Source organism: Metopolophium dirhodum, chromosome 5 (genome assembly GCF_019925205.1).
Source record: "Metopolophium dirhodum isolate CAU chromosome 5, ASM1992520v1, whole genome shotgun sequence".
Taxonomy (NCBI): domain Eukaryota; kingdom Metazoa; phylum Arthropoda; class Insecta; order Hemiptera; family Aphididae; genus Metopolophium; species Metopolophium dirhodum.
The window spans coordinates 22610936-22626722 of NC_083564.1; the positions used below are offsets into that span (position 1 = coordinate 22610936).

Genomic DNA, 15787 nt, shown 5'->3' on the forward strand with positions numbered 1-15787 from the left:
TGACGTGTATAAACCATAACACGGCGTTGTTATTTTTTCGAAAACATTTTACGGTACGACGTCTCTAAAGTCTTATAACAATAATGTTACGATCATATTAAAATATAATGTTCGTATAATTAAAACGTCCGAACGCGTCCATTGTCTCTGTCCATTGTCCATCTTACCTACCATTATATTTTTCAATATACAATTATTACTGTCTTGCGTTTCGTTCCGCAAACCCGTCGGCAACCAAACACAATACTACCATGATAGGTCTTCTGTTTTTAACATCGGTCGAACACGTTATGTACAGCCTTTTCGGTACGGACATTACAATATCAATATCGTTGCGGATAAAACCGTCGTGTCCGGCGGATATGAAAATGGAAATGACGTCTCGACGGTAATGGAATTGTATAATGTAATTGCACACGTCGAATAATAATTCGCCAAAATGTGGCCAATTGTACTTGGACTGCATTAAGTCATAAATCTTCTCGCGGAATATCAAATTACCACTCCACTTATGCAGTTAGCACACAACGGCCGTTAAGAGCCGCCGTAATGGACCGAATAACGGCTAATCGATATGCGTACAGGTTGCTGAATATTGGTATGGTGCGCAATAACATAATACGTAATAATAATAATGATGGTTTATAATTAAAACCGAACCCATTTTCGGATGATTTTAAACGATAAACGTTATGCCATAATTATGGGTTTGTAGAAAAAGTATCGATGACAGCCGGCTATAATTACACGGAAAAAACATTGATTACTCGTACAACAGAAACGGACAACTCGTTAAGACATTTTAAGACCGATATAGTCTTTTACGCCTAGTAACGAAATATTAACTTACTCTCCAGAAAAGTAAAACAATTACAATACACTTATGAATTACACAACCGAGAACCGGGCATAATCGTTTTCGTTCCACGGTTTAAATATTATTATGATATTAATTGTGAATAAAAAATTTAATATTATAATATCAGCACCGTCCCTCCCATTGTATTCACTTAATATTATATATAAAATAAATAAAACCGTGAAATTATCATAACTAAATGCAATACTAACGATTCACCAAAGTACCCTCAAATTAATTTAAAAGCATATTTAGGTTTTTTTTTTTTTGTCATATTAATAAATTATTTTTTTCCTACACATTTCTGTTTCATACTGCAGTGGCAACCCGCCAGCGGAACTTTTTATCTTTACCTATACCCAAGTTTTAATTTCACATTTCGTTACCCTCCTCCCCCCCCCCCCGGACAACCCTCCGTCACACGAGCATGCCAAGTTTATTTCGATCTCTCGGTTATTTTATTAATTAAAAACATAAACCTGGATTATACGGGAAATCGCAATTATTTCACTCTGTTATTTTTATAATAATATTATATAGTTTATTATTTTATCGAGCTCGCTTTGATTTAATATGAAATATCCGGCTTACATTGTATTGCAGGTTTCATGGATACGGCGGCGGGACTCGCACATACTCACCATCGATTGGCTGCTGTTCATCGCCGACGATAGGTTCCGAATATTTCTGGTCGAGCCCACGTGCACGTGGACGTTGCAGATAAAATATGTGCAGCCCAGGGACGCCGGCATTTACGAATGTCAAATAAATACATCGCCTAAAATGAGCCATTTGGTTCAGCTCAATGTCGTAGGTAAGTACCACGACAACGCCTATCGAGCAAAACTATATCCCTAAAAAAACACACACACACACACACACACAATATTTTGACTTTATATCATATTATTGTCATGCGTGTGACGTTTGTAAGTGTTCGGACGTCGTAATTTGTGAATGTTGCGAAAATGAGGACCGATAAAATAATAATAATATGTGTGCGCGAGAATACAATACGTACCCGCCATATCAGTAATTGTTAATTTTAATTACATTTCAACGGCGCCATAATCGTTTTACAATAATTTACATAATAATAATAAAGTCTGATCGAATTTAATTAAAAGTCAAAATCATACGTCGTATGATAAAGTGTAATATTATCATACCGTTAATTACGACTAAATACGAGTTTCCACTCGTTTTCTAAATCGGATTTCCACAACAATATTATATTCAAAAACAAAATTTGATCCCGTCACATTTGTCGAAAAGTAAATCACATTTATACTTAAAATAAATGCTCCGTGTAAGACTGCAGTAAACTGTTTCCGTATTAGTTTTAAATTTACACAATTATCAGTTAAAATGCATTTAGAAATATGTATGCGTCAATACCGACGGTGTGAAATAACACCTATAGGTACTCTGTTCCGCTCTAAACTCTAGCCCAGGACGGGGCAATATGTTAAATATCTGAGATAAAATTTTACAAATTAGTCGACATACGTTTTGATATCATGTTTGACGTATCTAGCCTTGTCCAATCATTCATTTTAATAGATACAAAATTAATCCATATTATATTGGAGATGAATATTTAGCAAAAACGTACGGCGTGTTCACACGATTTTATCTGCCTATACTTGTTAATAAACCGTGCGAACTGTATTTACCGGCAAGTACCTATCCTTAGTCCAGTATAACTAAATTACATTTCCACAAAATTACTTTGAATAAACACAGGTAAATTAGATGTATTATACGCCATGCATTAAAATAATTGATAAGAAATATAATCAAGTTTTAGTTAGCATCTAACATTCTGTAACAGTCTTCCTCGTAACTGCAGTTGGCCCCGCGACTGGCCATCTTTAACGATTTTATTTAGAACGCAATAATTATTTTTTTCAAGACAGATGATTCCAATGAAATATAATAAATAATAATTTACAATAATTCCTGTACAAGACAGACAGTGTATTGAAATAAAAAATACTTCCCTCAAAGAATAACTGTGGAAGAAACACTTGATCGATACAACAAATTTTTATTTCTTTCAATTTATTTATTAAAAATATGTTTGAAATCAAACCGACTCAACAACGATAGCGAGCACGATGGAATCCGATAATTTCGCGCGATTATTTTGGTGTTACGAACTGCTTAATATAATACAAATAATTATTGATACCTTAACGCAGGGGTTTTCAACCTGTGCGTCGCGGCTCCCAGGGGCGTCGCCGGTTATTATCAAGGGAGCCGCGTTCGCAATAGAAACTAAAAATAAAATTTCGGCGCACCAATACATATTACATGTTGCATGTGTGAGATAACCGTCGATAACCGTGTTTGCGATATCGAGTAATAACCAATAAGGCTATCAGGACTTTAATTCCATTTGCTTCTTCATACTTATGTGAAACGGGTTTTTCGGCCTTAGCAGTTATCAAAAGTAAATACAGAGGAAAACTAAATACCGAAAAGGAAATGAGAATCGCACTATCAAAATTTACCCCACGATTTGATGATTTAATGCAACAAAAACAAGCACAGCCGTCCCATTAAAAATTAAAATTATTATTAATGTATTAATTTTTTAACTGTATGTAAAAAATAAATCTCAAAAAAATGTTTCCTATTATTAATACCTAATTACATGTTTATCATTAAATAAAGTTAGATTAAAATTATTATAAGTAATGTAAATTTGTTTATTTTAAATGTTCGTATGGGAGCCGTATATTTTATTTCAAAATCAAAAGGAGCCGTGGACCCAAAAAGGTTGACAACCACTGCCTTAACGCATTGCCCCGTGTAACACTATAACATGCCCCGTGATCCCCTATAGCAGGGATGGGCGGGCCGCGTACCATTTTTCACTGGCCCGTGCTACATTTCAATTTAGCTTATAAAAATAAAAAATGTCAAGATTTTTCTGTATTTTATTTTTTTATATTTGTACAATTATTATGAAAACCGATATAATGTTTATCGTAAAACGTAGATATTAATTCTTATCTTAGCATTGAACTATTAAACGTAAACAATAATAGACATTAGGTTTTTTTTTTTTTTGCTCTCTATGTTCTCTGACCCGCTAGATTTTCGCACATTCAAAATCGGCCCTCAAGTGGCGTTGAGTTGCCCATCCCCGCCCTATAGTACACCGACGCATTTTCAATACGATCCTCGTGTAAATCGAACAAACACGAACTCAGTAATAGGTCATACGTTACGTGTGGAAAAAAATTTGAAAAAAATTGTTGACATTTTTATTGAACGATTGACGGGTATGATATTATCGTAAATATTATGCGACGTGAATATCCGAAACCCGACAACCGTCACAGTAGTATAATTATAACGATATTCCATTGGAATAACCGTTGCGATGGAAATCGCGACTCGACGTCTAAAATGCATGTATAACTCACCCGTGCCTACCCGTTTCAGTGCCAAAGATCGAGATCATGGGCGAGTCGGACATCCACGTGATGGAGGGCAGCTCGGTGAGCCTGAAGTGCGTGATCCGGCAGAGCGTCCGGGACCCGGACTACATATTCTGGTACCAGAACAACAAGCGGGTGCTGGACTACGGCAAGGGCGCCAAGGTGATCAGCAGCGAACGGTTGGACGCCAACACGATGGTGGCCACGTTGACCATCAACAACGCGGTGCTCCACGACTCGGGCAACTACACGTGTCAGCCGTCCAACTTGGACTCGGCCAGCGCGTACCTGCACGTCTTGAACGGTACGCGACAGCTACGACTGTTGATCGTTATGTATTGTGTGTAAATTTTTTTTTTTTATATCGATTGGATTTGCCGGTAATCGAGTCCGTGCTACCTGTTGAGCGTTTGAATCGGGTCCAGCTCGTTATATCCCGGTATCTTTGAATTGGCCAAATGTAAACTCCTACACGAATAACCTCCTTTTTACCTGAATCATCATTAAATGTAAACTCCTACAACACTAATAACCTTTTAAAATTTTTACCTGAAAATCAAAGATATTGTAATCTCCTACATAGAAATTTTTCCCTTTAAAAAATAGGGTTATATTATTACTTAAATTTACAATTTTGAAGTTGAAAAGCTCAAAAAGCTCAAAATTATCATAACTTGAAAATAATAAATATACATTATTTAATAAACAAACGCTTGAATGGAGCTTGTCTATACGCTGTATGATGATTGTCGAAGGTTAGATTATATCCATATTATATACTATACTGCAAATGCATGTGAATCATTTCATTCAAGATTTAATAGTAGTTTTTATCATCATCATACAAATCTCCATTTATTCGTGAAAGTTTTGAAAGATATTCAGACCGAAACATACATTAAAATTAGAAGCAGTCATACAACACAACGCAGACAGGCAAAAACTATTTCTAAACATCAATTTATACTTAATCAAAAAGATAAATATATACGAGGAGAAATTTCACGTTTAGAGTTTATCTCCAAAGTACGCCACAAAAATATACGTAAATGATTATGACTTAGTATTGTTTTATTGAATTTTTAATTATTTTTTTCAAAAAAAGTTTATCGTAAATGATAATGATTATTGTTTTATTAACATTTTTATTATATTTTTCGAACCATTTTTATTTTATATGTTAATATATTGCAAGACTGATATTTTTTACAGCAATACGGTATTAATTTTTTGTAGGAGTTAACACTATCTTTTATAGGAGTTAACACTATCTTTTATAGGAGTTAACACTATCTTTTGTAGTAGTTAACACTATATTTTGTAGGAGATAACACTACATTTGTAGGAGTTTACCATTTCCCTTTGAATTGAGTCCGTATAGAGAAAATGTCATAGTTACCTGTTAGCCGGTGGCGACCTTTAACCTTCCACGTCCTATTACACATAACTATTATTTTATATTTGATTAATCGACTCCTTATGCTTATTATTATTCCGATTAAAAAAAGTGCGAACAATCACGCACATTTTTTGGGAAATTGCTCAGCCAACATCCACGTGGTGTGCCCAGGGTAACGCTAAAAGGCTCAATGGACTCAACACGAAAAACCTAACAATATTGGTCGGACTAAACTCCGATGACCCAAAAGTATTTGCGGGACTCGATTCAATGTTATCCGAATTTACGTTGGATTTTGTAGATAACCCTGGGGCCGTTATAACGTTTTTTAGGGGGGTCGCGATTGGGGTTTTGGAAACACGTATATAACGTGTACGTGGGGGGGGGGGGGGGGGGGGGGATGCAGATGCTTGACCGCAGCACACATCAGTGACACAGCGGCCGACCACCGCAGCACACCATCCCCCCCCCCTATTAATTATTACACAACTTAATGTTATGATTTTGAGATTATATTATTATCGTCGTTCGCTGTCGTTTATATTATAGCTGGTGCGTACGTCTCTTCGCAGACAACAAAAAATTAACCAATTTCAATATCAGCTGCCACGAGCAGGCGGCCCGACCTATCCGGTTAGGTTAGGTCTAATTTAGGATTCAAATCTAAGCAGTCTGTTGTTCTCCCGAAATCCCTTCACCGCAATGGCCATTATAATATTCACGAACGATTCAACCGTACGTGCGACTCATACTGCCTAAATATATATATATTACGTATAGTATATATATATGTATATATAACCGTGATCCCTCTGCTGTATTTGAAGTGTTTGACTTAACAAATGCGTTTTTCGTTCCCCGCGAAATCGAATGGAAATAATTCAGACCAAATAAATCATAAGTTATAAGGTACAGATGTTAGGTTTCCCTGGGTTCGAGTTTTAGATTACACCGCTGGCGTTTAATTACTCATAAATTATGAACAAATAAATAACATCATTGTAACTTACTCAAAACTATACGAATGCTATAAAAAAAAATTTAACAAACAACGAAAGCACTTAAAGTGTCAAACTCCGCACACAAATCTTATTTAATATTTTTTCTCCGGCCCGAAAACTATTTGAGTTATTATTTCTTTTAAATAATAAACGTTAGGAAAAGCGAGAAAAATATCTGTTAAAATAATATATTATTATAGTTTATTGGGATTCTTTAATTTCTAATGTGGCTAGGTCTTACACTGAACGTGTTACGAGTGATTTGTAACCGTATTCAAATTGCGCTCAAATATCCAAAAAATCCTTAACAAGCGTGTACTGATTTCAGTTTAAAAAAAATTGTATCTCATTATTCTCGATGATAATATTTTATGCCATACTATCATTTTGCCGGCGCGATGTATAGGCAATATCGGTACATCAGTGTCTAGGTGTCTTTCAGAAGGTAATCGCGTGATTTAAAATATTACAAAACTGCGACATCTCGAAACCCCGAAATTGAAAAAGATATAACAACATCAATAACAATAATAAAAAAAAATTATATCGATATTCTTGTAGTTATATTATATTACAGAAAATTCACAAATAGGTTTCAACAAAATCTAGAGAAGATGTAAATTGTATTGACGTACACAATATTGATGTTTTCATAAATTATTAAAATTACATTAATTTATGAACGTGAAATCTTAGTGTCGCGTTGTAAATAAAATAACAGAAAACACACCCAAATTATTGTTTAAAACGATCTATGGGTACATTTAGAATATTAGCGCATATACACGCTGCAAGACTATATTATTCTTTTATCTGTGCGTTATCCCATTTAAAGTAATAATATTATCATCGCATTGTTAAAGAGATATATAAATTATTCATAAGAGTACTGTCTACCTATAATACATGTACGATAAAATGTTTAACGATTCGAATATGAACACAATATGTTTCAAATTACTCGTTATTAATATGCCGTCTTCTAATATCTCCTAATATAACGTCTTAATGAAAATGATTCGGATAATATTATTAGGTGGAACTCGATTCCACTCGCCAGACTGTACACACCATTCGAATAATCGTCTAGACAATTTTTGTTTTAATCAATATAGTTATAATATGATTTTGGAATTCGAGCTGAAAACAGTTATTCGTACGACAATGGCGTTTAAAACAATATTGCTTACATAATAACCGATAACTAGCAAATAGAACCCAATCTTATACAACAATTTGTTTGAATAAATTAAATATTATATTCATATTCCGTTAAAACTGTGACCAACCTTGTTTTAAATGTAGCTTTCACTGTGTTGTATTTTTCTTTAACACTTTTAATACGTACAAATTGTCAAATTATAATGTTTATTTATTGTCGTTGAACGTTAAAAAAAAAAAAAAAAAATAAGAATGGTTTATTCCGTTAAGTAATTTATTAAGTGCGGTGTTTCCCATCTAAAACAATATTTTTTTATATGCGAACTGAAACATAATAAACGCTTAAAAATGAATAATAATGTCTCCATTAATCATTGGGTTTTCAAGTATATATAATAAACAGCCATTAATTGTTCATGGTATAATGTTTGTACGCATCGGAAATCGGTAAGAATGAAATAAAACGCGACCGCAGCGACAAAAAAAACACTAAACAAAAGATATATTAGGTATAACGTTGAATATTATGCGGTTTGATACGTCATGATTCAAAGCGTGTCCGGTATTCAGGAATAATTATCAAACAATATTGTCGATTTGAAAATATAAGAATCGTTTTGGAAATGAATTGGTAAGACTTGCAGGATACGCCGACGAGTTATTGTCTTTTAGAAAAACTGCTCTGACGGTGAGTTTTCGACGCGGATTTTTGTACGTAATATTACATCAGGACGTATCTTTCCGAGGGTGAGTGTTTCGTAATCATTTACTACGACTACCAGTGGCGTGCCCGAGAAATTACGGCGTAAATCGAGGGGGTAGTACCGGAGACACAAATAAGGGGATTTAACTTCCCCCCCCCCTCCTAAGCACTGTGTATATTCGTATTATACGCAATGACGTTTCGGGTTGCCCTCGAGATCCGAGCCAAAACGATAAATCGACGGGGGAAACCGACGACTACTGCGCAAAGCACGTGTGTGTGTGTGTGTGTGTGTGTGTTGCAGTTGGGGGCAAACTTCTGAGCCACACCGCCACACGCCGTCGTAGGAGCAAGACACGATATTATCATATCGAAATAATTGTCGGCGCGCTTTAGTGTTTTAGCGAGGCGCAGGATGCGGCTTTATCATAATATATACCTACCTACCTACCTACCTATACGGTTTCGAGAGAGCGCAAAAATTAGCGCGACGCCGAGTGATATTATACGGCACGATGTGTTAATTAAATTTGCCGTCGGGTAGGATTATATAAAAACGGTCGCCGTGAATACATTTCCATATTAAGTCGCGGCGAGAGACGAATGAGATGTGAGCGCGCTCGTAGGTGGTTGTGTGCACACGCGTACGTATAGAATAATATAATATTTCGTATTATTATATTATTATTATCATATCGAGCGCACAGTCGAAATTCACTCGGATCGTTCGAAAACTGTACGGTAGTCCGATTATTCGTATAATATATACTGTCCTCCCGAGTATCACTCCCCTTACGATTTCTACCGTCAACTTATTATCACCTAACTACCTATTATAGTCGATAATAATATTATTGTTACCGCACAAGACCGATCGACGCCCGACGCGTCATCGAATGTTGTGGATTTTGTTCAATTCGCTTCGTTTTTAAATTTTTTTTTTTTTGTTACGTTAAAACACCCCGGCGAGGTAAATACTAAATTGTACGTATTATGATATGATACGAGTGGAAAATTAGCGTACATCCATTTAAAACGTATCAATATTACACGTTACGCTAGATAATGGTTCTTTAGCCTTAAGTATATAAATAGCATCCAGGCCCCAGGATATCAGTTTTATGAAAAAAAAAAATCATCACTTCTTTAGATTACTTTATCGATTTTCCGTCCGAATTTTCAACTTCAACAAACTGCTCTTGCGATAGAAAATTTAATTTTAATACCTACTATAAAATTGCCAACTCATCGAATATTCGAAAATGTAAACACAATAAACGATTAATCTTATTCCACTATACTAGGCTACTATAAAAACGCGAACATAGGAAATTATATCTCCTAAAAGTACTTCCGAGAGCTCATTAATATTCATACGGTATTCGCGACTGCTCCTGCAGTGTATAGAACTTTCAAAAAGTTAACTTGAAAATAATATTATACTCCGGTGCATCGGTGTGATTCCTAAAGTATTTAAGTAATAAATAATAATCGGCGTGTTCCTTGATCTAAAATTGAAAAAAAAAAATGCGACGCTTAATTAAAAACAAACTTTTACCATACGACGAAATGTAAATTTTTAAAATCTACATAAATTACTTAAGTTTAGTATCTAATTTAACATGGAAGTTGGTTCTTTATAAATTAGTAGCTTTGAAATGAAACATTATTTTCTATGCAATTAGGTATACGTTTATAATATTTATATTATGCAATTAGAAATGTACATATTTTGAAATATGTAGGCAATCTATTAAGACTGTAGAATTTCTTTTGGTTTTTCGTGTGATTTAAAGTTTCTCACTAAAAATGCAATGTAATTATATTTACGTTTAAAATATAAACTTTAGTAATTTAATTTTCAAAAATAAATTACTTGAAACTATGTTTGTACAAACATTACCTCATTGATCCTGGCGGCTAGTGTTTGTGATAAACTGTAAAAATTATTTGAAAAACTTTCGATAAGTCAGTATAGAGAATAAATTGTAACTGAAAATTATGTTTTTGTTCTTATAAGTCCAATAACAAAAATTGTTCGTGTAATCTCGACTTAAATTTTTATCTTCAAATACCCATTCGTTATTTTGTATAATTGCTAGTAACAAGTTCGGGTTTTTCGAAACACTAATAAAGTTAAGCATGTATAGCTGCAGTATACTACACGACTTAGATTAATTTGGATCGAACTAATGAGAAATGTGCTGAAAAACATCCAATTCAGATTAGCGGAGAACAGCGTCACAATGAACTTAACAGGCGCGAACGCCCGATAAAATACTGAATTCCGTCATATTTTCGATTTTTCGAACGCGATTCGTTATGAACACAGTACGAGGGGAGAGGGGAAATGATTATCGTCGAACAGAATCGCCGTGGCATAATATTATCTAAAACAATCCTCTTAAGCGGACGCCATTGAAACGTATATCTATGTGTGTGCAGACAAACGCGTACTGCAGGGAAGACTAAAAAAATAACTTTTCCCCGTCAGAGCTGATCACGGGGCGGAGGGAGGATGAGTCAGTAATAGAATCGAAATAAAATATTATGCGCCACCGGTATGATAATAATATACAGCAGCCGTTATTCTGTGTTTATACAAGGTGTAACAGAGAGGCTTGACAACAATTATATGATAAGTAAATAATTTAAGAAATATACTAATGTCAGTAAATTCCCAAAAAAAAATATTTTAAAAAGAGTTATTACGTTCCAAATTAATTTAATCAAAAAAATATTGATATTTTAAAAATTCTAAGAAATAAACTACTTGAGTTAGATAAATGTTTTTTTCTATCAAAATCGTTCTTATAATCAGATTCACAAATTAGCCATTTTAAATATATCCAAAAAAAAAAAAATGGAAATCAAATTTAAAATTTTTATTTTAAGTGTTAAAAAATATGAATAATTTTTTTTATGATGTATATATTTGTGGCGCAAGTGAATATAAATTGCATGCAAAAAAAAAATTTTAATTATTGATTAGAACAAAAGTTATTCCAAAAGTCAGTTCTATCTGTTACACCCTGTATATAATATAATATTATATCGAAGCCCTAAAATCAGTTAGTCTCTGCGGTATTTTCTGCGCACCCACATTTTACCACCCACTTGTAAGTTATCGCCATAGTTTGAGACATTTTCCGTTTTCGTGTACGATCGGTCATGGAACACCAGCCCCGTTTATAAGAGGTACAACACCGAAATTCGATCCGCTGTTGTGATGTGTTCTGCAAGTAGATTAGAGCAGCTAGAGGGAGGGGGGGGGGGCTAACGAAAAATGGACAGTCTCTCTAGGACGTTTCAAAACATATCACTATAAATCACTTGTATGTGTACATGATATTAACGTACGGTCAGTTTAAAATTTTATCTAATTCATTATTTCTAAATTTAAAAATGTTAACTACGCACCTACTTCATAATATGGAGGTTTAAAACATATTATGAAGGAGGTGTGTAGTTAACATTTTCAAACACAACACGGATAACCGGAATGATTTTCGTCGTGCAAGTTATATGCGATCTAAAATTTAAGTGGGTAGTATCATGTATATAATATAAAAATTATACCATCGTGCAGACTGTACTACAAATCTGATCAGAAAAAAATATTTTAGTCTTTGACACTATTTACTGCGGCAGTATGGAAACCTTTCGCGATGCATGTGGTGATCGTCGTGAAAACGTAGAGACGCCCTTTCGAAACGGCGCAAGGGCGCGGTGAAGGGTGGAATAGACGAGACGACCCCGAGCTCGGGAACGCGATATCCGTTCTCTGTCCCCGAGTGTCGCCCACTCGTCCGAAACAATAATATGAACCACGACATCATAAAATATAATACTTTTTATCATTGTCACGTGGCCGAATAATGTTTTTAATAAAAAAAAAATCTGTTTTTACTTTTGTTTTCTATGTCCGCCCTCGCAGGCGAACATCCGGCCGCCATACAGCGGGGACACAGTTCCGGCACCCAGATACCCATCCGCCTCTTGGGGCCCCTGTCGGCCGTGTTGGGACTCAGCTCCAGCCATTCGACGAGAGCCGCCCTGCTGACGACCGCGTTCGCCGTCGACCTTGCCGTCCGGACGCTGTACTCGATGATCGTCTAAACGGGCGGGACCCGATCGCGACGAGCCTGCGGTACAGCAGCCACCGCCGCCGCCGCCGCCGAACACGACTTACATACCAAATAACATTATTATCCAATGACGACGAAAGAAAAATACCCTGCCCCCTGCCCCCTCCCCCCCCCCCACCAACAAAAAATATTGCACACCGTCGCCGACGGGAAAACCACGTCCGAGTGGCGTGCAGGAAAGGTTAGCGTCTGCGACGAAACGCGCCTATGGTATTATAGGTAATAATAATAATGATATTACGTTACCGAAATACATTTTCCGCCGTACCACCACCGATACAGGTAGCGCAAAGTCGAATTGTTTTCGCTATTATAATAATAATTGTCGTTACAATAGTATATTCATCATAATAATAATTATCGATTATATTATAACAATTATATATCCATTGTGATTGTTAATATTATATTAACATCGTGTTAATGAAATACCGTGCGGCGGCGACGAGTCTGTGTCCAATAATATTATAATCATTGTTATAATACACTCGAATCGCGCAGGTGTCCGTCGGCGACGAGTTCTTTTCCGAACGTGTACACTGTACAGTTTTTTACGTGTATTTACTATATTATAATATAATATTATTATAACTATCATTATTATTATTATTATTACTATGATTATTATTATTATTATTATTATTATTATTGGATGTCAAATCGTAAGAAAAAAGATTGAAAAAAGTTACTGATTAGCTTAAAATTAATGGTAAGAAAAAAAAAAATGTTTATTTTTTTTTTTTTTTAATTATGCCCACTACACCACCATAATATATTATAATATATATATATATATAATGAATAATATTATACCTAATATATACGTATTGTGTTTACAGCCAATCGACCAATGTTGATATTATATTATGTGACGTTATATTATGATGTAAACCTATTATATTATAATATTATTGTTGTCATATTGTACATTATAATAATAAAATTGTCGATAACCCCACAGACGAATGACGATCGCGTACAGTGATGCACCATATCGGTCACTTGTAAGAGTTCGAAATTTGCTTATTGTTTTTGGTATACATTTTTTTCCAGACATTCAAAATGTCCGCGAAAATCAAATATAATATGCATATTATTCAAAAAAAAAAAGTAACTTATAATACAATATAAAACCATAGGTTATAATTATTATTATCATTATTATTATTATTATTACTACTACTACTTAACTATTTTGCTCTAAATGTTGTTATTGTTTTTTGTTTTTTTTTTTTCTTAAGATGTATTGTATAAAATTACGCTATAAAAATAATAATACTACTTACGGTTGAAATTCATGTACAGCACGTGTATAACTAATTTTTAAACATTCTTTTACTCTAGTCTACGACGATTACATATTATATTGATATATAAATATAACTACTAATGGTGCGCTGTCTATGTAATTAATTATAACGCTACAAAAAATCAAATAATATGAACGAAACTAGTTTATATAATTTTGCGTTCGGTACAGTAATATTACCTTACATTATAAACTATAATAATAACATAATTCTATTGAAGCATTGATATAATTTATTATCCACGTAAATTAATATTGTTCTAGCCTCTTTTGATTGTTGTAATTTAAACTATATCATGAGTCATATTATATATATAGTTATACTTTACAATGTATGTGTTGGTTTTCGTTTATGTTTTGCAATAATGTTTTCCGTATTTTGTACAGTGATTGACGTGTTATGTTTCATATTATATTATTATTATTTAATCAAAAACTTTAAATATTATTATTTTTATTCAAATTGTTAATTTTTCTGATATAACAAAACAACCAAAAAAAAAAAAAAAAAAAGTAATAAAAAATAGTTATATATATATATATATGTGTGTATGTATATGTATATGTATATTATATAATATATTATTATTATACTACTTATTTACCTACTAAAAGTGTATAAAAATATATATTATTATACATTTTAGATAAGGAAAACAATGTGTACCGTTAAACTAACCTTTAATTTATTGTAATAAATGTTATATGAAATTATGCAAACTCTGTCTCTGACATTTTAGTTTACTATAAACCTGTGTGTGTATGTGTGTGTGTGTGTGTGTGTGTGTCGCCAAAAATAATTCGCACCATACATTTGTATTCATTATTCGTACGCTGCAGCGGCAGTATGCAATTTAGCAAACATTCGTTGGGATTTAGATTAGGTAATGATTATTTCACACACGAGCTTGTCGTCTCAATTTAATCTCACGGGTATAATTAAGTTAACTACTACGGTTTCTTCAAACGATAAATATGGTAATTACTGTAACTAAAGTGCTAATGTTGCCACGGAACAGCTTAATTTTAATATGTAAATCGAGTAAAAATATTTAAACTCTATTCGAGAGTACCGAAGCAACGGCGTCCCGGGAAGGCTGTCGATCAAACGCTCGCGCGAAATCCAAAATTATAAACGACATGGAAAACGGGTTACTTTCGGATGCGTTATAGACGGATTCTAATCGATGTATACAATTATTTATATTATTTTTACTCAATACGTTTATATTAATTTATTATTATTTATGTTTATTTGTTACACTTAGTGAGACCCATCGATGACTCGAATCGGTCGGGGACAGAAAAAAAAAAATTCTAGTCAACGAAAATTCGAGTTATAAAAAAAAATGCCGTGTACTTGGGTACATTTTATTGAAATGCAGGGACCAAGACATTCTTTCGAGTTACTGAAAATTCGAATATTATAGACGTTCGAGTTATTGAGGTTCCACTGTATTTTATTATTTTCTCGGTGAAAACGCACGAAAAAAAAAAATGCATCCCGTGTTTGATGGGTTCGCTCAAATCATCGTAAATACTAATTTTTATGAATCCATATGAATAGGTATACATTCATACGGACTTGTGGGAAGTTCTCGGGGTTCGATGGCGCCCGCCCGGAAAGGTCGAATTTCTCGTGTGATATATCATCCACAACATTGTACTTTCTCGGCGTGTATAAATGTATATGATAATAGCGAAAGCCCATGTGCTATGCCTGCACATCACTGCGGATCGTCAATCACAGTTTTC

The 15787-nt window shown here is 34.1% G+C and overlaps 1 protein-coding gene across 1 annotated transcript in view; it reads left to right on the forward strand.

Annotated features, from left to right (window-relative positions):
- The window catches only part of LOC132944403 (zwei Ig domain protein zig-8-like), a 585143-nt gene extending 569810 nt beyond the window's left edge, over positions 1-15333 (forward strand). The window contains exons 4-6 of the mRNA XM_061013722.1: positions 1463-1673; positions 4316-4615; positions 12513-15333. Of these exons, the coding sequence (XP_060869705.1) occupies positions 1463-1673; positions 4316-4615; positions 12513-12694 (693 nt within the window). The 3' untranslated portion in view covers positions 12695-15333. The remainder of the gene's footprint in view (positions 1-1462; positions 1674-4315; positions 4616-12512) is intronic.
- The last annotated feature ends 454 nt before the right edge of the window (positions 15334-15787 follow it).